At 44.8% G+C, this 26,961-nt stretch overlaps 1 protein-coding gene across 3 annotated transcripts in view; it reads right to left on the bottom strand.

Moving 5' to 3' along the window:
* Positions 1-26,961, bottom strand: part of gpr137c (G protein-coupled receptor 137c) — a 48,274-nt gene that overhangs the window by 14,933 nt on the left and 6,380 nt on the right. For 2 of the 3 annotated variants that reach the window (XM_038778848.1, XM_038778870.1), the window contains exons 2-6: positions 6,501-6,550; positions 5,871-6,099; positions 5,104-5,259; positions 4,409-4,534; positions 772-896 (exon numbers count right to left, since the gene is read on the bottom strand). In XM_038778848.1, the coding sequence (XP_038634776.1) occupies positions 772-896; positions 4,409-4,534; positions 5,104-5,259; positions 5,871-6,099; positions 6,501-6,550 (686 nt within the window). The remainder of the gene's footprint in view (positions 1-771; positions 897-4,408; positions 4,535-5,103; positions 5,260-5,870; positions 6,100-6,500; positions 6,551-26,961) is intronic. The other variant, XM_038778859.1, reaches the window with a different exon arrangement.

Here is a 26,961-nt window from a genome sequence, read left to right as displayed (position 1 = left end):
TGAAGCCACGTCACTGTAGACTGGCTGGGAAAATAGATTACTTTCAGCTTTTACTTTACATTTAACTTTGTGGATCGAAATAGGTTTGTTAATATTAGACTTCTGTTTATTTTTATTCTGACCAAGAAGTTTAAAATTTGAAGTACTGTGTCCAGCCAAGTTGTTGCTGTAAAGAGAGAGTGTCAACTCAATACAATAGATAGTCCAGGAAAGTTCAGGAATTGTCTTTGAAGTTCAGAGCAGAGATCTATTTAGGTTCATTGTGATTGGAGTCACTTTGCCAAGTGATACATGGAGAAAGCATCCCTATACTGCCCCAAAACTGTAATTTTGGAATGATCAAGGCAATAATATATCCTAATGTTTAAAAAAAAGCATCAATTCCTCAAGCAAGTGTACTATTTGAAATGAAAAATGAAAATCACTTGTCACGCGTAGGCTTCAATGAAGTTACTGTAAAAGCCCCTAGTCGCCACATTCCGGCGCCTGTCCGGGGAGGCTGGTACGGGAATCGAACCATGCTGCTGGCCTGCTTTAAAAGCCAGCGATTTAGCCCGGTGAGCTAAACCAGCCCCTTATTTCCTTATTTACTTTCTTCTCCCGCAAGAAAATATTTGGAAGAAGAAGTTGTTAGCTATAAAATACTTTGCCAACGTTCATAATTGTCAAAACCTCATCAAGAATGCTCCTTTAAAAAGGCTACTATCTTCAATCAGTGTCAAATGGTTAAGAGTGTGGAGATCTCAATCTCCAGAAAGCAATTACACCCACCTTCCTCTCTCTCCTCTGGAGCCACTGCTTCTACTTAAATCATCATCACTATCATACCGTCGTGGATTATCAAAAAAGTATGCTCGGGAACTGAAACTGTGACTGTTGATCATTCCACCCGATCCCTGTAAAAGATTGACATGCAAAGTTACAACAGGATTAATTGTATTCGAGTCAATTACATTTGAAAAGGACTGAACAGCCAGAACAAAAGCAATACTGACAAAGAACACACAAGTCTCATGTCACCTTTTGCAGTTAGTATCAACTGAAAAATACTCATAAAACCATATTGCGAGCAGTTAAAAAGTATTGCTTCATGTTGTACACGAGTCATTAGGGTTCACAAAAGTCAACTTTAATAGCATGCTACTCTAATTGCAGTGAAAGTCTTATTTACTTTTTAAGCTCTAATATCACTGCAAATGCTGAACTGCTAAAATGCATTTCAGCAATAAAGGCTCTGAAATTAACGTAACTTAAGTTGAATATTACCAAGGAAGGATGATTAACGAAGTTGGCCACCAGACTGATTTTTGTTTACAAATTGTATTAACTCACAATGGCCATATTTTAGGGTACACAGTCGGTTTTAAAAATCTTGTACATTGATACTTACTGAGATGCTTTTCCCCGCATCCCCCCCATTGATCGTTATCTTATGAATGTAATATAGCACGACAAAGCAAGTGAACAACCATGTTGGCTTGGTCTCCGATCACCAAACAAGGGAGATTACTGGTCGGATTTACAAGTGACTTGTCCAAAGTGCTCTTAAATGGTTCCAAAAGTAGCACTGGGGTCTTCAGAGGCAAAACTGCGGTTGTATTTGCAATTAGCACAAGGCAATGAATTTAACTAACTCTTAAAAATAATCCAGGTATACAAAACTTTTTTTTTTGCCAAGAGTACCCATTGGATGGTCACAAAAGTTAGAGGTTTCCAAATTTGCTCCACAAGAAATATTCATCAGATTCCTTAATGCCAGGATCAGTTTCAGAGTTTAAAAAATGGTTGTTGTCTAAACCCAAGAGATACACATGGCCCCGTGAAACGAGAAAAAGTAGGAACAGTTTTAAACTAGTTAGAGTCTGGAGAAAATCACACCAAGTAGGGACCATTATACAATTGATAATAATAATCATCTGAAAGTCACAAGTTGGCTTACATTAACATTGCAAAAAAGTTACCTTAGTGAAAAGCCCCTAGTTGCCACATTCCAGCACCTGTTTGGGTACACGAAGGGAGAATTTGAATCTCCAAATTACCTAACAGCACGTCTTTTGGGAGGAAACCGGAGGACCCAAAGGAAATCCATGCAGACACAGGGAGAAGGTGCAGAATCCATACAGACAGTGACCCGAGCCGGGAATCGAACCTGTGACCCTGTCGCTGTGAGCAACAGTGCTAACTACTGTGCTACCGCAAACTGAACTAAATTTGAGGTGAAGAGTCTTCGAGGTCTCCTGCACAGAAAAGGCCCTACGCCCATCGAGTCTGCGCAGGCCAAAAACAACCCAAGTATTATAATCCCATTTTCCAGCACCTGGCCCATAGCCTTGTATGCCTTGGCATCGCAAGTGCACATGGGCGGCATGGTAGCACAGTGGTTAGCATGGTTATTTCACAGCGCCAGGGACCCGGGTTAGTTTCCTGGCTTGGTCACTGTCAATGCGGAGTCTGCATGTTCTCCCCGTGACTGCGTGGGTTTCCTCTGGGTGCTCCGGTTTTGCCCCAGCGACAGTGAAGGAACAGCGATATATTTCCAAGGCAGGGTGTTGGGCGACTTGGAGGGGAACATCCAGGTGGTGGGGTTCCCAGGTACCTGCTGCTCTTGTCCTTCTAGACGGTAGTGGTCATGGGTTTGGAAGGTGCTGTCTAAGGAAAATTGTGTGTTAGGTAAATTGGACATAGAATTCTCTCTCAGGTTACCCAAATAGGTGCCAAAATGTGGCGACTAGGGGATTTTTACAGTAACTTCACTGCAGTATTAATGTAAGTCTACTTGTGACATTGGTAAAGATTATTATCCAAATACTCTTAAAACGAGGGTGTCTGCATCCACCACCCTTTCAGCCAGTGAGTTTCAGACTTCCACCATCCTCTGGATAAAGAAATGTCACAAAATATTTTAAAATTAAGTAAACTTCAAATCGACCACAATTGTACTGACTGGATTAAACTCAGCAATGGGTAAATCTACAAACAGTAGAAAATATTCAAAGTAATTTGAAACAAAATACAAAATGAATACAAGCCCCTAAAAGGCACTTATATTTTTAGAATCATGAGTTAGATGCATCAAACTAAAAACAAAAAACTTACAAAAATGCAAAGAATGGAAATCCAGCAGACTGAACAAGCAAAAAAAAGATATAAAGAAAGTAGACGTAAAAAGAGTACAGCATTAATAGAAAGAATATCAAAACTCAAAGCAAAAGTACACAGATGTAAAGGAGAACACGGGAAAATTGAAGATATGTAAACAAGGCTATCATGGATAATAAGAAAATAGCAAATTGTTAAATTAATACTTTGCATCTGCGAAATTTGGAAGAGGACAAAATATCCACAGTATAAGGAAAGCGGATTCAAAAGGTGAAAAAAAATTGTAATAGCAAAAATAATTGGACCCAAGTACTAGAGACTTGTTAACTTAATGGCTTCCCATCCAGGATATGAAAATAAACAGGTTAGGGTACTAAAAGTCCTCGAATAACAATTTTACAAAACTATTATTTGGGAATTGTGCCTTTGGATTGGGAAAATTCAAAAAGCCACATCATTATTTTAGGAATAGGGGAAACCCGCATTCACGCACCCGTCAGTTTACCAAGGAAATTTACTTGAATCGATTGCTAAAGGAAACGTAACAGAGCAGTTAGACAAGTATCAGGTGATCAAAAAGAAATCAGCATGGATTATGAAGGGATTAGTAAATACTGGGTCAATTGGAGCTTTCTAAATGCAGGTCAATATATTCCTGGTGGGGAGGGGCACCAAAGAATACAGAACCACGGTGTTTAAATGGTGTTGAGACACAAAAAGAGCTACAATCCATGAATGGCAGAACAGCTTGAGGCACTAAAAGCAGAGTTTTGCTTCTATGCTCCTATTCCTAATACATCCTTCCTTCAGTAGAACAGAGGAACATATTAAATATTTTTGGTATTAGATACGAAGCACTTAAAAAAACAAAACATTTGTGGCAAAGGAGTAGATACAGTAGAGGTCCATGCCTCAGCCAGAAGCTATGGGTTCAAGTCCCACCCCAGGACTTAATGGCCAGGAAGATGCATTCATAACATGGACAAACAGGTCGAATGTCAAATTGTAAATCCTTCCAACAGGCTGCAAGAGTGAGAAATATTCCTGCTCAACCAGGTGATGGAAAGAAATTGGAGCCTCTACCATCATGATCCACAGCTCCAGGTTACAACACAAGTGTTTGGAGTGCAGCAGATTGGTGCCAACAGCACAGGATTTCATCCCCGTTCTGGTTGGAGAGGACTCAGGACCTGCTGTTTACCCCTCCATGGCAGAGGTCATGATGATGTGGGTGGGACCAGTCAGTAGATGGAGGAGGAGGAGGAGGATCGATGAGAAAATTCTGATGGAATATAAAACAATTTCTTACCAGATTTTGATTTGGTCTCTGCACCCTGAAAAAAAATACCACCAAACTTGTAGGCAATAGTTCCCAAAGGAAAAGAATTATTCCAAAAGCCACATAAGCTTGGTCACTGACTTTTTCAACGTCTGCCTGGAAAGCAAGCATTAATGCAGCTTAGTACAATTATAAACCAACTAAATTGGAACATAAGAGAAAGATGACTAGAAAAGACTGATTAAAAATATTAACTGACATTAGAATAGGACAAGCAAGACTGACGATTACAGTAAGTAGCATAATCCAGAAGGATTAACTAAAAAGAACTGTACATATTATTTGAATCTGAAATTTGACCACATGCAATAAATAGGCTTTGACATAGCCTGTACTGCGTACTACAATGTTGAATCCACTGCTCGGTTTAGAATTATTTAATCTAATTCAGAAAATCTTGCATTGTAACTCCAGTTTACATATGCACCAAATGGTACATTAGCGGTTACTGATACTAATGGTTTGAACTGAATATTAAATGGTTGATAAGTGTGTAGATACAGCATATTTCTAATGAACTCTTAAAATCTTAAATTTCAGTTATTCATTGCTGAAAATCCAAAATATATTAAGTGATGTCATTGCTTACACACAATGTGCCACAAAAAGATTGTACAGCTGTGTCTCTTGTCAAATTAAAGTTAAAAAAACCTTCTTATACATACAGCTACCTGATCAGACACATTGTACCAGCCATAGTTGAATGAACTGGGCCTATCTTCCGGAGCCATGAAGACCACCACCAGGTTATAGGAAGCCCTTGATATATAAAGCAGGATCACTGCAGCACCCACAAGAGTGGCCTGACAAACAGAAGTCCCCTGAAAAAAAAAGGCTGTCTGAATGGATTGAAATAAAGTTGAACCACAACAGCTTTCAGGTAACCAGAGTAATAAACAAGTGCTTTAGCCACAATATGATTTCTGTTGAGATAAACAATACTGGTACTTGAACATTGGTGCAATTAATACCCTGGTTATTGCAATAGTTTTACTTGTGATCTGGAGCCATGCCTACCTTTTTGACTCGGGGGATAGTAGTACCATCTGTTCATTTTATGGGTTCAATAACAAAGGACTTGGGAATTGTTTGCCCCACAGTCAGGCTTTAAAGCCTTAGCTTGAAATATACAGCGGGAATAATTGCAAACTGGATTCAATGTTTCTGCTGCTTTATTGATCCCGAGAGCGTGAGTGTATGAGAGTCACTAAAACAGCAAACTGCAAATCAAAGCTTTCGGCACTTTCATAATCCTAATTTTTAAATTAAAATCTTTTATTCTTCTTTTAAAAATGGCTCACTTTAAGGCAGATCAACAATGGTAGATCCCAGTAAGGAATAATTTAAGTCAAAAATAAATCCAGATTATTTGTTTACATTGTGCAAATTTAGGTTTAAAAAAAAAGTCAAGGAAAGCAATCTGACTTTTTACCTTTGACTCAAGGTATACATTCGCAGATGACATTTTTGCTATTTTGAAGATGCATACTGCCAATGAAATGGCACAAAGCACAAAGAGGCTGTCATTGATGAGTACGCGAACAAACACAGTCCATTTCAACTGGTTTTCTGGCACATTTCCCTGGACAAGCACGGCACACGTGAAGTTCACCACCAGGAACAGAATGCTAGCAAATAAGAATGCTAGCCGCAATGGAATCCTGAAAACATCAAGGAAAAGTAGTTAGAGGATGCTGATTGTATTTCTATCTGGAGTTTGAGCGATCTCCAAGAGATTGTGTGTTAGTTACACGTTGCTTCATGCAGATTCTATTTCAGAAACTTGATTCAGTACACACCCTTGTGACCTTGTTTAATGGATAAAGTATTTTTTGTTCGTTACTACCCACTTGTAAATCATCATTGGAAATACAAGGGCATATTGCTTTGATATGTGGCCAAAAAACCCAGCAAAAATTCTACTTAGCGTTTATTCACCTACAGTTGCAACTAAATTAAGTAATTAAGCTTTTCCCAAAGTGTGACAAAAAGCTCTTTAAATATGTGCTTGCTTTTTTTTGCTGGAATTAGCTAAAACAAAGATTGTGTGCATTGTACTCACTTGTATTTGTTAAGTTCTGGAGAATATTTAGCTTTGGCCTTAAAAATAACCTGCAAAGACATACATTATTATGTTGAAAGAAGCAAAGCATCAAACACATCAAATAGTTAGGAATACATAAATAAATGCATCACAAAAAAAATCCAATGATGCACTAGTTAACACCCTTGACACCTTGCTCTAAGCATTTAAATTCTTCAATATAGCAAAGATGTGAGATGTGAAGCAGAGTCAAACAAGATGTGGGGCCTGTTTAGGAAGGTGTTTAGGAGAGGGAAAGCATTAACAATGTCAGCTATGCATGGGGGTGAGGTGGAGCAGAAGAGGTGAAAAGTCATGAAGTGAGTCACTGATGAGATGAGCTTGGATAGGACAGGGAAAAATGGGGATTCAGGGCTAGTGTGTGGGGAATTGGGGTCTGGGAAGGGAAGGGCCAGAACTTGCTGACAAATTGGGGTCTGGGAAGGGAAGGCCAGAACTTGCTGACAAATTCCATTCTTGGATGATGCGAGGACACTTGCTCACCATGTTTTTTTACACCTACTCTCCAGATAATTCTGGAATTGTGAAGGCATTCAGATGGAGACTGCAATGTACGCTCTAACATCAGGGACATGGGTTATAGCAAATAATGGAACTGAAATAGGTCAGGCATTGCTCAGTAGGTAGCTCTCTCACGAAGTCCCACTCCAGAGATTTCAGAACAAAAACCATAACTGACCAAGGGAGTGTTGGAAGTGCCATCATTCAGGCAAGACATCAAACAAACAGAGGCCCTGTCAGCCCTCTCCAAGTGGTTGCAAAGATCCCATGGCACTATTTCAGTAGAGAGCAGGGGAATTGTCCTTCGTGTCCTGCCAAATATATCCCTCAAATCAACCATTAAAAAAAAAAAATCACCTGGTCACTATTACACTGCTGTCATTCAGAATTTGACATCTGCAAATCGGTCCCCATACTTCCTACATTTCACAAGTATTTCATTGGCTGCGAGGATCTTGCTTCAATGGAAGGATGCGAGGCCCCCAAGCGTGGAGGCCTGGATCAATGATATGGCGGGGTTCATCAAATTCGAGAAGGTGAAATTTGCCCTGAGGGGATCAGTACAGGGGGTTTTTAGGTGGTGGCAGCCTTTCCTGAACTTCCTGGCAGAACGGTAGGGAAATAGGCTGGCAGCAGCAGCAACCCGGGCCGGGGGGTGGGGAGCTCATTTCGGGGGAAGGGAGAAATGTGTATATATGTGTTTATTGAATATGCCGGGTGTTTATCAACTTCTTTTTGTAGTTACGGGGGGGGGAGGGGGTGGTTTGTTTTGGGGGTTAGTGTGTTTTTCTTTTTGTTGTTGTTAATATTGTTTTCTTGTTGTTATTTTCTGTTTTTGATATGTTTTTTGAAAATCTCAATAAAAATTATTTAAAAAAAAAGTCTTTCATTGGCTGCAAGGTGATTTGAGACATCTGATGGTGTTGAAACACGGGCTCATTTTCCAGTCCCGTCCGCTGCAGGAATTGTCACAGGCGGGATGGAAATTTGATGGACCCATTTAAAGGTCTGTTGACCTCAGGCAGGAATTTTCAATCATGGGGCAGGCCTGACCAGAAAATCCTGCCCAGGTTATAAACAAGTATTTTTTTTTCTAAATGAGAAAAGACATCGATTTCTTCATAGTATTAAGTGTTAGTGCGATTTTCAGGTTCAAATTACATGATCTGGAAACTGCACATCAGCAGCTTCTATTTTTTATTTTAAATCATACTGTTACTGATATCAACAATAGGAATTAGAAATAAGATAGCAAAACTAGAATCTTTGGCAGCGGTGGGATGGTGCGGTTATAGCAGAAACGTGGCAAAATCCAGAGGTTGAAAACAATTCAAAAAGGGACAGCTTTCAGGAATAACAGAATGGACATCAAAGACCGTTCAATGAAACAGATTCCATGGTGGAGCACAAGCAATAAAATAAACCACCCTGTTTAGTCAGCATCAAGTTTGATCACAGACGTGCTGTAGATCATGGGTTTACTCTCCAAAGAGAAATGGGAGAGGAGAACAGGGAAGTTATTATAATGAAAGACTTCAATAAACCTAATATGAACTGAGAAAACCCAAGTGGTTTAGAGTCAGAGTTAGTGAACGTTTTGCACAACTGCTTCATGAACCAAAGCAACAAGGAAGCTCATCTTTACCTTGTATTATTAAACAAGACAGGATACAGGAAATGGAAGTCCTCTGGGTACGGTATTGAGAGAAATGATCAAATTACATACGATATGGGATTCAGATATATGCCAATACCAGAAGTCAAATATATAACTGAAATATATATGGGGTGGTGGCGGGGGGTTGGCTGCAGGTTGATTGCAAAGTCCAATGGAACAATATTGAATTTGCAGGGTAAATGCCAAAAATAAAAGTTATCCTATTTAGATTAATAATTTAAACGTGAAGTGCAAAGGGAAAAACAACCTCTCCAAATGCTTTGGGGAGAAGCAGGAAAATTGCAGAAACATGCTTAAAAAAGAAAAATCAAGGTTTCAAAGTGATTGAGATAAAGAGGCAGAAGCACAACATTTACTTAACTTAGTTTTTAAACTCAGTACTGTCACAGTTGGAAGGCAGCCAGTGAAAAGTTTAAAAAATATATCTTTTTATTGGCGTTTTCAAAATTATATACATTGCCGTTCATTTTCATTTATTGTACACCAGTCACCAAGATTCCTTCGTGGGTTTCTCTATCTACAGTCTGTCACCGTCTGGCTCAGCATACAATTCTCCCCTTCACCCCCCCCCCCCCCCCCCCCCCCACCAGCTCCTCTCGCCTTGACCCTCTCCCTCCCTTTCTCCCCCCCCCCCCCGCCTTTTTCACTGCTGCTTTCCATTTTTTCCACTGGGTTTTGCTACCTCATATTGTCTCCACCCCCCCTCCTCCAACACGCCCCCCTACAACTACTCTCCAGTCCTCCCTCGCTTTTCTTTTTCTATCTTGTCATGGCTATTTCCCCCTGGCTACTTATTTATGGGTTGGCCACAAACAAGTCTCGGAACAGTCAGGTGAATGGCTCCCATCTTTTGTGGAAGCCCTCTTCTGACCCACGGATGGTGAATTTGATTTTCTCCATTTGGAGAAATTCTGATAGGTCGGACTGTCAGTCTGCAACTTTAGGTGGTGCTGATCACCAACTGAGCAGGATTCTGCAGCGGACGATCAGGGAGGCAAAGGCACGTGCTCTGGCCCTCCTCCCCATGAAGAGATCTGGCTGGTCTGATACCCCGAAGACCGCCACTTTCGGACATGGCTCCACCCGCATCCCCACCACTTTGGACATTGCCTCGAAGGCGGCTGTCCAGTAGCCAGCTAGTCTGGGGCAAGACCAGCACATGTGGTTGGTCAGGCTTCCTTGGCACCGTTCACATCTATCCTCCACCTCTGGGAAGAACCCGCTCATTTGGGTTGTGGTCAAGTGGGCTCTATGTACCACTTTTAGCTGCGTTAGGTTGACCCTGTGCAGTGCTTCGCTCCAGAATCCCCACGCCTTCCTCCCATTTCCTCCTTGTCATGTCCAGTTCGGTGTAGGCCCTCTCTAGCAGTCGTTTGTACATGTCATTACAGTTCCCTCTGCCTCAGATGTCTGTGTCCAGCAGCTCTTCTAATAACGTCCGTCATGGTGGTTGCGGGTATGTCCTTGTCTCCTTCCATAGGAAGTTTTTAAGCTGCAGGTATCCAGGTTTGTTACCTTTAGCTAGTTGGAATCTCTGCGTCAGTTCTTCCAGTGTTGTGACCCTACCGTCGGTGTATAGGTCCCTGATTGTCAATGCGCCCCCCGGTCCTGTCTCCACCTTTTGAAGGTGGCGCGGTGAGTGCTGGTGTGAATCTGTGGTTATTGCAGATGGGGACTTGTTGGACTTTTCAGTCTGTCCGAATTGCTGCCGTAGTTGGTTCCACATCTGGAAGGTGGCTATCACCACTGGGCTGCTGGAGTGTTTTTTGGGTGGGGATGGGAGGGCCGTCGTGGCGAGGGCCCGGAGAGAGGTCCCTTGCAGGAGGCCTCCTCCACATGCACCCATTCGGCCTCTGGCTCCTTTATCCATCCCATCACTCTTTCTGCTGTCACTGCCCAGTAGTAGAATTGTAGGTTTGGGAGGGCTAGCCCTCCCCTGGATTTTGTTTTCTGTAGGACCTGCTTTGTGATCCTAGCATTCTTCCCCCCCTATACAAACGCCATGATTAATTTGTTCAGTGCATTGAAAAAGGCCTTGGGGATATAGAGGGGATGGATCTTAGTAGGAAGAGGTATCTGGGCAGTATGTTCATTTTGATCATCTGTACTCTCCCTGCCAGGGAGAGCAGGAGTGTGTCCCACCTCTGCAGGTCCTTTTTGACTTCCTCTGTCAGACTGGTCAGGTTCCATTTTTGGATCCCTGTCCAGTCATGAGCGATTTGGTTCCCCAGGTAGCGGAATTTGCGTTGGGCTTGTTTGAACGGCAGTCCCACCAGTGCCGTCGCCCCCCCCCTTGCGAGTCCACCGGGAAAATCTCACTTTTGCTCATGTTGAGTTTGTAACCCGAGAAGGCACCAAACTCTTTCAGGAGCGTGATGATTCCTTCCACGCTGCTTTGTGGGTATGAGATATAGAGGAGCAGGTCATCCGCAAAGAGTGAGATGCTATGCTCTCTGCCTCCTCTTTGGAGCCCCCCTCCAGTTCTTTGCTGTTCTGAGAGCGATCGCTAATGGCTCGATTGCTAGAGCAAACAGCAGCGGCAGCAACGGGCATCCCTGCCTGGTTCCCCTGTGCAGCTGGAAGTACTGGGAGCTGGTGTTGTTTGTCCGTATGCTTGCCATGGGAGCGTTGTACAGGAGTTTCACCCATGAGGTGAATCCTTTTTCGAGCCCGAACCACTCTAGCACCTCTATAAAGGTACTTCCACTCGACTCTGTCGAAGGCCTTTTCTGCGTCTAGGGAGACAATCACCTCAGGTACTCTGTCCCCGGGTGGAGACATGATCGCATTCAGCAAATGCCTGTAGTTCGATGTCAGCTGTCTACCTTTGACAAAGCCTGTTTGATCCTCTGCGACCACCTCGTGTCCTCCAGCCTTTTGGCTAGGATAGCCAGTGAAAAGTTAAACACCATCAAGAAAAGGCATGAAATGGAGGGATTGTAAACACTTTCATTAAAACAATTCACAAGGGAAGAAAAAAGTGTGCCTTCCCCAAAACCAATTAATTTGATATGAAGAGTCCTGGAAAAGCTGAAAAGGCATCATGCAAATTAATCTTCAGGAACAGACAATATTTGCACTGCTCGTCCACAACTATTTGCATTTACATAGTGCCTTTACTGCAGAAACACAATCCAGAGGTCGTCACAAAAAGTGAAATCACACAAAAATCGATGATAAGCCAAAGGAATAGATACAAGGAGAACTCAAAGTTCAGTCGAAGGAAATGGAGAAGCTGAAGGGATTAGGGAGGTATTTCTTACTATAGGCCTAGGCAGCTGGGATAGCATATCAATGGTCAGGTGAAGGAGAGGGAGAAAATACGAGTTGGGAGGAAGAGAGTTTTGGTGTGGATTGGCGGAGACTCGACCTCGGGAATTATAGAGCTGGAAGAGGCTACAGAGATAAGGAGAGCAAGGCCATGGAGGGACTTAACAAAGGATGAATATGTTAAAAAAATGAATGTTAAGGTACAACAAGGAGTGCTTAATGCTCAAGACTTGGGATGGTATAGGATACATGGAGCAGTGTTTAGAATGAGAGATTGGTCAGGAGGATACTGCCAGAGTCGATTGAGGGTAACAAAGCCATAGATGACAGCTGCAGAAGCTGATGGACTGAAACAGATGAAGTAACATTTGTGATGCAAGATATAGGATTAGAAGGTTAGCTCAGGGCCGGCTGGGATGCAGAGGTATCAAAGACAGGTGCAGTCAGAGATGATGGCTCGGGAAAGGGATGGAATTAATAGAAAGAGCACAGAGTTTAAGATTGGGAGTAGAAGGCAAGGCAGTGGTCTTCCCAATATTTAATTTGGGGAAATAGGTTTTTAAATGTGGGGGGGGAGGGGTGTAATTTGACAAGGCAGAGACAATTAAAGGTGGAGACAAAAAGAGAGTTTGTTTAGCATACATATGAAAGTTGCTTCCATGTTTGTGGGTGACGTTGCCAAGAGGCAGCATGTTAGATGAGGAAGGGGAGATGGCCAGGGTTTGCTTGTTGAGGCATTCGCTTCAAATATAAACTAAGCAGATGTAACAGAACCCACCGCTTGAGATTACCTGGCTACCATTTCACAGCTCAGTGTGGATGGAGCTAAAAGTTCAGTCCCACTGAGCAGGACAAGGAAGAGGAAAGGCACTGAAGAAGGATATTGTGGTCAACTGAATGAAAAGGTTTCAGATTTGGAAGAGAAATAACCATGACCATAATCATCAACAGTGCCATTTATGACTGATTAGAGTAATTTCAACACTGTAAGGATAAGAAATTGGATGGGAGCGATTCAAAGGAAATTGTGGGAATTTCCTTTCAGAACACTGGTTGAAGATGACATAGCAAGGGCAGAAGGATTTGAAGGTGACCTCTTTTGAGAAGGGGTGGTGAAAGCTGTATTGAAAGGAATGGGGTATTGTGCCACAGTAGAGGGAACTATTTACAGTGTCCATTATATAAAGCCAAGGAAGGAGGTTGGGTGGTCAACAGTGTGGAGGTCAAAGGAGCAAAAGGCGATTTCCATGGGGAAATGAGAGATCATCCACTTTGATCTGAGGAAGATGAATTGGAATTTTTTTCTTCTAGGTGAGACACAAGGAGCTGTGGAGAACCAAAAAGGATTTTCGATGTTCATCTATACTGAAGGTGTGTGACAGTTACAAAAAGTAATTAAGAGCATGTGGCAATGTTGATTCTCTCTCACGCAAAGGGATTGGAATTCAAAGGAAGTGCATAGCTGCAGAGCAATGACCAGGCTCCATTTGACAGTGCCTCATTCAGTTTTGGGCAACGAACCAAGGAAGATATAAATTGGCTTTCAAAGGCAGAATGATGGTATTGTGAATCCTCAAGATTAAACTTTTGAGAACAGCTTGCAAAAACCTGGTTCATACTCCCTTGAATTTAGAATATTTATGGGCTGATCTAATGGAGGTATTTCAAATGATAAAGAGATTCAATAGGGTGGATAAAAGGCGGCACGGTAGCACAGTGGGTAGCACTGTTGCTTCATAGCTCCAGGATCCCAGGTTTGATTCCCGGCTTGGGTCGCTGCCTGTGCGGAAACTGCAGGTTCTCCCTGACTGCGTGGGTTTCCTCGGGGTGCTCCGGTTTCCTCCCACAAGTCCAGAAAGACGTGTTGTTAGGTGAATTGGATATCCTGAAGTCTCCCTCCAGGTGCCGGAATGTGGCGACTAGGGGCTTTTCACAGTAACTTCATTGCAGTCTTAGCGTAAGCCTACTTGTGACAATAATGATTATTTATATAGAAATTCCTTCCACATTCTCCCCCATAACCCAAAGGAGTGCAGAGTTATGGTGGAATGGCCACACTAAATTGCCCCTTAATTGGGAAAAGAATTGGGTGCTTTAAATTTAAAAAAAAAAATTATTTCCTCTGGCAGAGGATTTTGGACAAGAGTCTCCAAAATGTGAAGGGAGTGAACCCGAGGGATGGGTCCAGCTCAGTCCCACAGAAGACTCTTGATAGTCGAGTTTCAGCATACAGAGTAGCTTAGACAGATCTGGTGATGATCGAATAGGAGGTAATTTGGCCCATTACATCCATGCCAGATTTTGTAAGAATCAACAAATTGTGTTCCCCTGCCCTCTCCCATAGCCCTACAAATATTTTTCCCTTTAAATTAGGGCAGCATAGTGGTTAGCACAATTGCTTCACAGCTCCAGGGTCCCAGGTTCGATGCCCAGCTTGGGTCACTGTCTGTGCGGAGTCTGCACGTTCTCCCTGTGTGTGTGGGGGTTTCCTCCGGGTGCTCCGGTTTCCTCCCACAGTCCAAAGATGTGCAGGTTAGGTGGATTGGCCATGCTAAATTGCCCTTAGCGTTGGGTGGGGTTACTGGGTTATGGGGATAGGGTGGAGGTGTGGGCTTGGTTAAGGTGCTCTTTCCAAGAGCCGGCGCAGACTCGATGGGCCTGTGCTTGGCTATATTAGGGGTATCGCGGTACCTAGTTGGGATGTACCTTATACTGTAGTACGAGTGGTAGAACCTGCCTGCTGGTTCCGCCCAGCAGGCAGAGCATAAGAGTCTGTGTTTCACCCACAGCAGTCATTCTGTACCGGAGCTGCTGGGGTAACTACTCGTTCATTAAAGCCTTCAATTGGACTACAATCTCGCTTCAGTAGTGATTGATCGTGCATCAATTTAATGAACAAAATTGAAGAATGGCTGCTCTCCGCATCAAGCCAGAGTGTCTACAAATTAACCCCCACGCGGCAAATGCAGCAGCAACTTTTAAACATTGGCTGGCATGTTTCAACGGGTACATCAGAACAGCCCCGACTACCCCCACGGAGGAACAGAAAATGCAAGTCCTCCACTCTAGGGTGAGCCCAGAAATCTACACGCTTATCGAAGACGCGGATGGTTTCGAGGACGCAAAGACTTTGTTAAAAGAGCACTACGTCCGCACTGTGAATCAGGTATACGCTCGGCATCTTTTAGCTACCAGACGGCAGATCCCAGGGGAAATCACTGGACAATTTTTACCGTGCATTGTTAGTGTTCGGTAGAAACTGTAACTGTCCACAAGTCTCAGCCAATGACCACACCGAACTCTTAATACGGGGTGCTTTTGTTGCGGGCATGCTGTCCTCTAAAATCCGCCAGCGACTGCTGGAAAATGACACGCTAGGACTTAAAGAGGCACGGAAACTTGCGCACTCGCTAGACGTAGCCTCCCGCAACACCCAGGCCTATGTTCCCGACCGCGCAGTACCCGCATGGACAGGGTGGACCCCACGTGTGGCCGCGATTCCAAAGCAACCCTAAATTCCCCACAAGCTTGTGCAGTGCGGCAGCCAGGAAACCCCGGGGGGGGGGGGCGCAATGCCATTTTTGCAGGCAAAACAAACACCCCCGGCAATGCTGCCCGGCCCATTCCGCAATCTGCAAGGGCTGTGGGAAGAAGGGGCACTTCGTGGCAGAATGCCAGGCCCGGTCGGCTGCCGCTGTCTCCGCAGGCGAACTGGGCCCGCTGCCCGTCCTCTCCTCACAGGCCATGTGCAATTCATGGGGGCAGCCATCTTGGATGAAGTCTCAGGACCCCGACTCGGGTGGCCGTGTATCGCCCGAAGAGATCGCTCAGCTTCTGCCACAACTTGCCTCAGTAACACTGGACCAGTCTCAGCCCTGAACACTTTCAACCGCTGCGACATCGGTACTCATCAACGGGCACAAGACATCCTGCTTGATCGACTCTGGGAGCATGGAGAGCTTCATACATCCCAATACAGTAAGACACTGCTCCCTCGCTGTTCACCAAATTAAAGAAAGGTCTCGCTGGCCTCTGGGTCCCACTCTGTGGAGATCCAGGGGTACTGCATAGCCAACCTCACGGTCCAGGGCGTGGAGTTCAATAACTTCCGACTCTACGTCCTCCCCCATCTCTGTGCTGCCACATTCCTGGGACTGGACTTCCAGTGTAACCCGCAAAGTTTAATGTTCAAATTCGGCGGCCCCATACCCTCCCCCTCACTGTGTGCGGCCTCACGACCCTCAAGGTCGACCCGCCTACTCTGTTTGCAAACCTTACCCCCGATTGCAAACCAGTCACCACCAGGAGCAGACGGTACAGTGCCCAGGACCGGACCTTCATTAGGTCGGAAGTCCAACGGTCACTAAAGGAAGGTATTATCGAGGCCAGCAACAGCCCCTGGAGAGCTCAAGTGATGGTTGTAAAGACCGGAGAGAAACATAGGATGGTCATAGACTACAGTCAGACCATCAACAAGTATACGCAGCTTGACGCGTACCCTCTCCCCCGCATATCTGAAATAGTCAACCAGATAGCGCAATACAAGGTTTTCTCCACATAGAACAGTACAGCACAGAACAGGCCCTTCGGCCCTCGATGTTGTGCCGAGCAATGATCACCCTACTCAAACCCACGTATCCACCCTATACCCGTAACCCAACAACCCCCCCCTTAACCTTACTTTTTTTTTTTTTAAGGACACTACGGGCAATTTAGCATGGCCAATCCACCTAACCCGCACACCTTTGGACTGTGGGAGGAAACCGGAGCACCCGGAGGAAACCCACGCACACACGGGGAGGACGTGCAGACTCCGCACAGACAGTGACCCAGCCGGGAACCGAACCTGGGACCCTGGAGCTGTGAAGCATTTATGCTAACCACCATGCTACCGTGCTGTCCGCAGTAGACCTTGAATCAGCCTACCACCAGCTCCCCATTCGCCCGGACGACCGCAAGTACACTGCATTCGAAGCAGATGGGCGGCTCTACCACTTTCTAAGGGTTCCCATTGGTGTCACAAATGGGGTCTCGGTCTTCCAACAGGAGATGGACCGAATGGTTGACCGTTTGACCGTGTTTAGCACCGATTGCCTAGCCATCCTCGGCTACATAGTGCATGATGGAGCCATAGGCCCAGATCCCGAACACATGCGCCCCTTCATGGAGATTTCCCTCCTCCACTGCCCCATGCCCTGAAAAATTGCCTGGGCTTCTTTTCTTATTACGCCCAGTGGGTCCCCAATTATGCGGACAAGGCCCGTCCACTAATCCAATCCACAGTTTTCCCCCTGTCGGCAGAGGCCCACCAGGCCTTCAGTCGCATCAAAGAAGACATTGCCAGGGCGACGATACACGCAATCGATGAGTCCCTCCCCTTCCAGGTTGTGAGCGACGCATCAGACGTAGCTCTGGCTGCCACCCTCAATCAGGCGGGCAGACCCGTGGCCTTCTTTTCACGCACCCTCCATGTCTCAGAAATCCGCCATTCCTCTTTCGAGAAGGAGGACCAAGCCATCGTCGAAGCTATGTGGCATTGGGGGCATTACCTGGCTGGCAGGAGATTCACTCTCCTCACTGACCAACGGTCAGTAGCCTTCATGTTTGACAATGCAAAACGGGGCAAAATTAAGAATAATAAGATCTTACAGTGGAGGATCGAGCTCTCCATCTATAATTACGAGATCTTGTATCGTCCTGGGAAGCTCAATGAGCCTCCTGATGCACTGCCCCGCGGCACTTGTGCCAGTATATAAGTAGACCGACTCTGGACCCTCCACGATGACCTCTGCCACTCGGGGGTCACACGGTTCTTCCACTTTGTTAAAACCCGCAATCTACCCTACTGCATCGAGGAGGTCAGGGCCAGAAACTGCCAAATCTGCGTGGAGTGCAAGCAGCACTTCTACCGGCCAGCGAAAGCGCAGCTGGTGATGGCTTCCCGCCCCTTTGAACGGCTCAGCATGGATTTCAAAGGGCCCCTTCCCTCCACCGACTGCAACACGCATTTCTTAAATGTGATGGATGAGTACTCCCGGTTCCCTTTCGCCATCCCCTGTCCCGACATGACGGCTGCCACCGTCATTAAATCCCTCCACAGCATCTTTACCCTGTTCGGTTTCCCCGCCTACACCCATAGCGATAGGGGGTCCTCCTTCGTGAGTGACGAACTGTGTCAGTTCCTGCTCAGCAAGGGCATCGCCTGCAGCAGGACGACCAGTTACAACCCCCGGGGAAATGGGCAGGTAGAGAGGGAGAACGGGACGGTCTGGAAGGCCGTTCTACTGGTCAGTAGGTCCAAGAATCTCCCAGTGTCCCGATGGCAGGAGGTCCTCCCCGATGCACTTCACGCCATCCGATCACTACTGTACACTACTACCAACGAAACACCTCATGAACGTCTCCTTACCTTCCCTCGGAAGTCCTCCTCGGGGTCTTCGCTCCCAACATGGCTGGCAGCCCCCGTACCTGTCCTACTCCGCAAACACGTACGGGCCCACAAGTCGGACCCACTGGTCGAGAGGGTACATCTCCTCCATGCTAACCCCGAGTACGCCTATGTGGCGCACCCCGACAGCCGACAAGACACGGTCTCTCTCCGGGATCTGGCCCCCGCTGGATCCCCACCCCCACCTACCAACCTCAACCATTCTTTCACCGGCGCACACCACCGCAGCCCCATTTCCAGGAGGATCCGTCCTCCCACTGGCCCCATCCGGATGTGATGAAGCTGAAGACATGCTACGCTCCCAGAGCCATGGATGCCCGAGCTGACGCCAGCATCACCGCCAGGACTGCGACGATTGCAGAGGACGACCACGGCCCCCGTACCAGCTGATAGTCTCATTGTGAAATGAACTTGTAAATAATTGTTTGTAAATATGTGTATTGCATCTAAAGGCATTGAAGGATACCGCTATAACCTCTACCACTGTAAAAGCAAGGCCACCAGCCCCGCCGGACTCTTTTTTAAACAGGGGGTGAATGTGGTAGGCTATATTAGGGGTATTGCGGTACCTAGGTGGGGTGTACCTTATACTGTAGTATGAGTGGTAGAACCTGCCTGCTGGTTCCGCCCAGCAGGTGGAGCATAAGAGCCTGTGTTTCACCCACAGCAGTCATTCTGTACCGGAGCTGCTGGGGTAACTACTTGTTCATTAAAGCCTTCAATTGGACTACAATCTCGCTTCAGTAGTGATTGATCGTGCATCAAGGCCAAATGGCCTCCTTCTGTACTGTAAATTCTACGATTCTATGAAATATTTATCCAATATTCCCTTTTGAAAGGGATTGAATCAGCTTCCATGCCATGTGTGGGATAATAAATAACTTTTCTTTTCAAATGCACAAAAAAGTTTGCTGCTGGAATTTTAATTGGGACAGCCACTCAGAGGATGAGAAACATACACACTTGCGTCAAACACATTGATCAAGGGCAGTAAGAAATCACAAATTCTGACTTAATAAAAATGATCACCAATTCGGCAAATTATTCCAAGAATCCAAATGTTCTTTGGTTAAGGACTGACCTATGTGACACCTAGACCCACACCGACATGGTTGGCTATTAATTGTCCTCTGAAGTGACTAGAAAACCATTCAGTTGTATTAAATTTGTACCAGTGTTTCAAGGAGACTGTCGACTGCCAATTCTCAGTAACTAGGGAAACACAATAAAAAGGTGTCGGCAACACACACATTGAGAGAATGGGGAAAAATAAATCAGCACGAAGACTCATTAGTGCAGAAGCTGAGGAACGAAACAAATGACATGGTAAAGAAATTTAAAGGAGCAGATCAAAGGGAAGTAGAATACGGTACAAGAGAAGTAAAGGGAATAGGTTAATGCATGATTTGGCAATATAGAGCCTTATTTCCAATAGTTACGCTTTTGTGTTAACATTTTCCATTATAAATTCCCAAGACACAATGCATAATGGAACTGGCTCATCACATTGTAATTGTACCATCATGCCTGCGGTAGTGTTGTAATGCATTACATAGCATCGGCTAAAGAGCTGAGAAACAAAGATGTTTCTGTGCTCGGACTGAATCCATTCTGCTTTTCAAGTCATAGTATGCTTTGTGATTTAACTATAAACACCAAGTATTAAAGGAAAATAGGTTAAAAAATGACAGTGAGGATTGAATTGTGCCTGTGCTTGGAGATGGTTAGGTTAACAATTTATAAATAGAAGCCAATCCACTGAAATGACCTTCAATTAGTCTCAAGTTGATTCCAGAAGATTTGTTCGAAGATTTTACAGCTCCTGTCACCATAGGAAGTAGCTGAAGAGTGGCCAAAAGGAGGCCAGTCAAACTGCTTCACCTTCGCAACCATGAAAATCAAAACCAGGCCTCAGACTCCAATGGCGCAGATCAACTAATACATTGAATATATTTGGTTCACAGAAATTGTAAAAATACTGAAACAATCCTACGTCTGGATCTTTTCAGTGGCTATTGATCTCTATCTTAGCTAGAGGGGTAAACATAACAAAAGCTCACTAGAGCTCCTGATTCACACTTTGTGAGCCTTGATTAAACTTTAAACATATCTGGCGAGGGCAACACCAGGTTCAATTGTGTTACCTCCACAGATGAATAGCTTGTCAACACATATCATTTAGCTAACATATAAAGATCAGTCATTGGGTAGGAGGCAGGCTACAGACACGAATGGAACAGTATTTCACTACCTTGAGGAGAATGTTGAAGAGAGAGGACCTACTACAGTTTGTCTCCATCTTTATGATGGGCACAAATTGGATACCCTGGCTAATTCAAAAGGGAGTGAAAAATTCATGTGAACCTCAATTCCATCACTCACAGACAATTCACAGATATCGCAAATAAAAAGGTTATAAAACCTTATTTGCAATTTGGTCATTAAGTTAGTCACCTCAAGTGCACATGGGTTTATGATAGTGTTTTAAAAAAACACTCCATTGAATGGCACTATGAATATTTCAGTAAATTAAGGAACAACATCTGAACAACACCAGAACTTGAATGAGATTCTAAATGATCACACTGTCAACTGAAGAAATACAGAAGGCCTGCAACCCCTTCAAGTCAAAACTGATAGAACTCTGAGAAGAATTAATTACTCAGGTATCAGACAGAAAGACAAACATAGTGAGGAACAGACTACCAGACATTTCCTCTGCTTACTCAGAATAAAAAAGGGCCTCTGATATTAGTTTATGCCAGCAGTGTTGTAAACATTACAGCTCCAAATCACCCATTTGTTCTCACCACAGATTTTGTAGCGCTCCCAAAGGCAGTACTGAAAGTAAGAGTGGTCTCATAGGATTAAAGCTGGAGGCGTGGTTCATCACATGAAAACCATCAACTTGCAATAAACCATCTCAATGGCATGGCTATGGCATGAAACTGTTGCTTTAACAATCACCTCATCTATAAATGTGACTGTGACCACAGATGAGACGTTCTTTAAACTGAAAGTACAAAAAACATTTTGAATGGCCATTCATTTCACTTCAATTTGTGGCATTGGAGGAGCATAAATGTGTTATACCCGTCATTGCATTCCAAAAAAATTGAATGCGAGATTTTGTTATGAATGTTGTGAAAAAAGTACCATGCAATACACAAATACAAAATTTCCCTCATCCTCAATATACCCTTTTTCATGCTTTTTCTGAGAAAAGACGTGAAAAAAACGCAATTGTGGTTCATTAATAAAATGCTGATAAAGTTCATTGTTGACCAGAACAGCAACAAAGTATGTCTTTTAAAAAATTTAATTTAGAGTACCCAATTCATTTTTTCCAATTAAGGGGCAATTTAGCCTGGCCACTCTACCTACTCTGCACATCTTTGGGTTGTGGGGCGAAACCCACGCAAACACTGGGAGAATGTGCAAACTCCGCACAGACAGTGACCCAGAGCTGGGATCGAACCTGGGACCTCAGCGCCGTGAGGCTGCAGGGCTAACCCACTGTGCCACTGTGCTGCCCCGCAACAAAGTATGTATGCAACATTCACCTGCCAAATCGAGAATTTGTTTTAACACTTAAATTAGCCAATGACAGAAATACACATTGGGAGGGGACGACGACCAGCTCAGAAAATGCATCAACTTAAGTCCGTCTATTGCTGCTCGAGCGGCAGTTTGATTACAGTGGAGGCGGGACAGAAAATGGATTTAACTTCCATTGGAAAAGTATAACGACAAACACCTAATTTTGCAAGCCACACTTGGCAAGAAGTAGCAACCATCTCAGTCTGTAGCCTGTTGTTTATTTCTAATAGTTATCCTCGCCTTAATTATTCTCAAGTAATTATCCTAGTGCTTAATTACACACTGTTTTGCATTATAGACTAATTCCCCAATGAAATTAGACTCATCTTATGCAGCTGGCTAGAATAAACAATGTATATTCTGAACCCATGTAATTTCTGAAGATCAAGAACCTGTGGTACTTCAATTTCAACTGCTTACAACACTTGGTTATTAGGCACCTTTTAAAATTGAAATTTAAATTTGCCTATCCGTGCGTTACATTTACAGTATTGCACATTAGATCACAATAGCTATTAGGGGATAGAGTATGCTGTATGCTGATGACATTTTACTTTACATGACTGACCCACTCACCACTATGGGTGATGTAATGGAACTACAGAGGTGCTTTGGCTACTTTTCCGGATTAAATTAAATCTGGAAAAGGAGTAGCGTTTTCCAGTGAACCCCTCGGGGAGGGGAACCAACCTGGGGGTGCTTCCACTTCGCTTGACCTGATCCAGTTTTAGGCATCTGGGGGTTCAAGTGGCTCGGGATTGGGTCTGACATCATAAATTGAATTATACTGGCCTGGTAGGTAGAGTCAACACTGACCTGCAAAGGTTTTTAAAAAAATAAATTTGGAGTACCCAATTCATTTTTTTCAATTAAGGGGCAATTTAACGTTGCCAATCCACCTAGCTTGCACATCTTTGGGTTGTGGGGCGAAACCCACGCAAACACGGGGAGAATGTGCAAACTCCACACAGACAGTGACCCAGAGCTGGGATCGAACCTGGGACCTTGGTGTCGTGAGACAGCAGTGCTATCCACTGTGCCAACGTGCTGCCCCTTGACCTGCAAAGGTGAGATAACCTTCCTCTGTCCTGGCGGGCAGGACAAATCAATCAAGATGAACATTCTGACATGATTTGGGGCCCTACATGGCTAGAGATCGAAGGGAGGTGATGTAGGGGGTCTGGTCTGGGGGCATTAGTGACTGCCTAGCCTAGCTCCACTTCTTGCCGAAAAGTATTTGTCAAATCCAGTGGTTATTTCCACTTTGAAGATATGGAGACAATTTCAACAACATTTTAAGCTGGGATCAATGTTGAAGCTGGCTCTCATTTGTGCTAATCGTCTGTTCGAGCCAGAGAAATGAGATGCCACGTTTTTTGGGGGGGGGGGGGGGGCAGAGTTGGGGGTCCATATTGGATGAGGTATGGAGTGAGGCCCTTCACAGGGTGAACTACACGTTCTGGTGTTCAAGGCTTGGTTTGATTCAACTCAAGATCGTTTTTAGGACACACCTGAGCAGGTCCAAAATGAGTTGCCTCTTTTCATGAGTGGAGGAGAGGTGCGTGCGCTGTTCAGGAGGTCTGGCTACCTACGCACACATGTTCTGGTCGTGTCCCAAGCTCGTTGGGTTTATAGTCTCGTTCTTTAGCACCCTATTGATGATTCTGAAGATTGAGCTGGATGATGGGTACCATCATAAACACAGGTATTGGGAGGAAGAACGATGTCAAAACTAGATAAGGAGCTTGATAGAAATACTAAATCCTGTCCTTCAGTGGTCATATTTGGCGTGTGAGGCTTGCCGGAGCTGTAGACGGCTGCGGAGGCCTTTACCTTGCTGATTGCCCCGAGTTGAATACTGCTGGGGTAGAGGTCTCCATCCCAAATGTGTCTCAATGTCACTGTGGGATCTGACGGAGTTCTTATTTCTCGACAAAGTTAAGTACAATGAGGGGAGCAATCAAGGGGTTTTATCAGAGATGGCAGCCGTTATAGTGTTTATTTCAAAGAAATGGTCACCGTTAGTCGTAAAGGAGGAGATTCAGGTTTTGTGAGGGGTTGATGTAAATTTTAAAACATTGAAAATGTTAATAAAATAAAATATTTTAAAAACGATTTCAATAGCACAGTGGTTAATTACCGAATGAAGAATCCAGAGATCTAATTCCACCAGTGTCTTGCAAATTTATATTCAATTAATTAAATGAATCATGAATTAATAAGCACCCTCTCCCCATCCCAAAGTGACCAGGGGGGGGGGGGGGGGGGGGGGAAAGAGAGAGAGAGAGAGAGAGAGAGAGAGAGAGAGAGAGAGAGAGAGAGAGAGAGAGAGAGAGAGAGGGGGGGGGGGGGGGGGGGGGGATGTGGGTGGTGGGCGAGAAAAGGTGCGAGCAATGCTTTGGACCATGGAGACGATTCCCAACCTGTACTGAATTTAAACTGGGGCGCGGGAAATTGCTGGTTATGGAAGTGGGGGATGAGTGTTCAGATGAATAAAAGATGGAATAGAAGCCACTAGGCTAATCAGGGATGATGGGTACCATCATAAACACAGGTTTTGGGAAGAAGAAAGATGTCATAACTAGATAAGGAGCTTGATAGAAATACTATATCCTGTCAGCTTTAACAGATTCACCTGAGGAAGGAGCAGGGCTCTGAAAACTAGTGTTTGAAACAAACATGTTGGACTTTAACCTGGTGTTGTAAGACTTCTTACTGAGCTTTAACAGAGTCATCCAGACTCAAAATGTTTGCTTTGTTCTCTCTCCACAGATGCTGTCAAACCTGCTGAGATTGTCCAGCATTTTCTGCTTTTGTTGCGTATAGAGTTTCTATCACATGGGTCTGGAGGAGATACTTACTCTGAACTGTAGATGGAAAAAGTGACTGGTCAAGTGACTTTTTGAAGTGATTGACTGCTGAAAATGTCAACTTTATTTTTAATCTTTTATGTTTATTAAAAAAAAATTATATTCAGGGTCCTGACCAAATTGAACCAAACAATTTCAAGTTTTTTCAGGGATTCAAGTCCTGGCCTTCATTCAACGCCTATCCAATAACCTTCAGCAATGTACCACAGGCAAGGTTGAGAGACAGCATTTGAAAGTGTGCGCATTGCATTGTTTTGGATTGGATTGGATTTGTTTATTGTCACGTGTACCGAGGTACAGTGAAAAGTATTTTTCTGCAAGCAGCTCAACAGATCATTCAGTACATGGAAGTGTGTACAGGGAGTACAGGGAATTAAACAAAATTCAAGAAAATACATGAGAATACATAATAGGGCAACACAAGGCATCGGATGAAGCATACAGGGTGTAGTGTTAATGAGGTCAGTCAATAAGAGGGTCATTTAGGAGTCTGGTGACAGTAGGGAAGAAGCTGTTTTTGAGTCTGTTCGTGCGTGTTCTCAGACTTCTGAATCTCCTGCCCGATGGAAGAAATTGGAAAAGTGAGTAAGCCGGGTGGGAGGGATCCTTGATTATGCTGCCTGCTTTCCCCCGGCAGCGGGAGGTGTAGATGGAATCAATGGATGGGAGGCAGGTTTGTGTGATGGACTAGGCGGTATTCACGACTCTCTGAAGTTCCTTGCGGTCCTGTGCTGAGCAGTTGCCATACCAGGCTGTGATGCAGCCCGATAGGATGCTTTCTATAGTGCATCTGTAAAAGTTGGTAAGGGTTAATGTGGACATGCCGAATTTCCTTAGTTTCCTGAGGAAGCATAGGCGCTGTTGTGCTTTCTTGGTGATAGCGTCGACGTGAGTGGACCAGGATAGATTTTTGGTGAGGTGCACCCCATGGAATTTGAAACTGCTAACCATCTCCACCTCGGCTCCGTTGATGCTGACAGGGGTGTGTACAGTACTTTGCTTCCTGAAGTCGATGACCAGCTCTTTAGTTTTGCTGGCATTGAGGGAGAGATTGTTGTCATTACACCACTCCACTAGGTTCTCTATCTCCCTCCTGTATTCGGACTCGTCGTTATTCGAGATCCGGCCCACTATGGTCGTATCGTCAGCAAACTTGTAGATGGAGTTGGAACCAAGTTTTGCCATGCAGTCGTGTGTGTACAGGGAGTAGAGTAGGGGGCTAAGTACGCAGCCTTGCGGGGCACCGATATTGAGGACTATTGTGGAGGAGGTGTTGGTGTTCATTCTTACTGACTGTGGTCTGTTGGTCAGAAAGTCAAGGATCCAGTTGCAGAGTGGAGAGCCATGTCCTAGGTTTTGGAGCTTTGATATGAGCTTGGCTGGGATTATGGTGTTGAAGGCGGAGCTGTAGTCAATAAATAGGAGTCTGATGTAGGAGTTCTTGTTTTTGAGATGCTCTAGGGATGAGTGTAGGGCCAGGGAAATGGCGTTGGATGTGGACCGGTTGCAACGGTATGTGAATTGAAGTGGGTCAAGGCGTTCCGGGAGTATGGAGGTGATGCGCTTCATGATCAGCCTCTCGAAGCACTTCATTACAACTGACGTCAGGGCCACCGGGCGGTAGTCATTGAGGCATGTTGCCTGGTTCTTCTTTGGTACCGGTATGATGGTGGTCTTCTTGAAGCAGGTGGGGACCTCGGAGTGGAGTAGGATAGGTTAAAGATGTCTGTGAATACCTCTGCCACCTGGTATGCGCAGGCTCTGAGTGCACGACCAGGGATCCCGTCCGGGCCCATCGCCTTCCGTGGGTTCACTTTCAGGAAGGCCGATCTGACTTCGGAAATTGTGATGGTGGGTATGGATGAATTATGGGCTGCTGGGGCACTCGACAGCGGATAGTTGGTTACCTGTTCAAACCGAGCATAGAATGCATTAAGTTCATCGGGGAGGGGTGTGCTGCTGCCAGAGATACTGCTCGGCTTCGCTTTGTAGTCCGTTATGTTGTTTAGTCCTTGCCACAACCGCCGAGAGTCTGTCTGTGACTCTAGCTTA

Source organism: Scyliorhinus canicula, chromosome 2 (genome assembly GCF_902713615.1).
Source record: "Scyliorhinus canicula chromosome 2, sScyCan1.1, whole genome shotgun sequence".
Taxonomy (NCBI): domain Eukaryota; kingdom Metazoa; phylum Chordata; class Chondrichthyes; order Carcharhiniformes; family Scyliorhinidae; genus Scyliorhinus; species Scyliorhinus canicula.
This window is presented reverse-complemented; position numbering and strand designations above follow the sequence as displayed.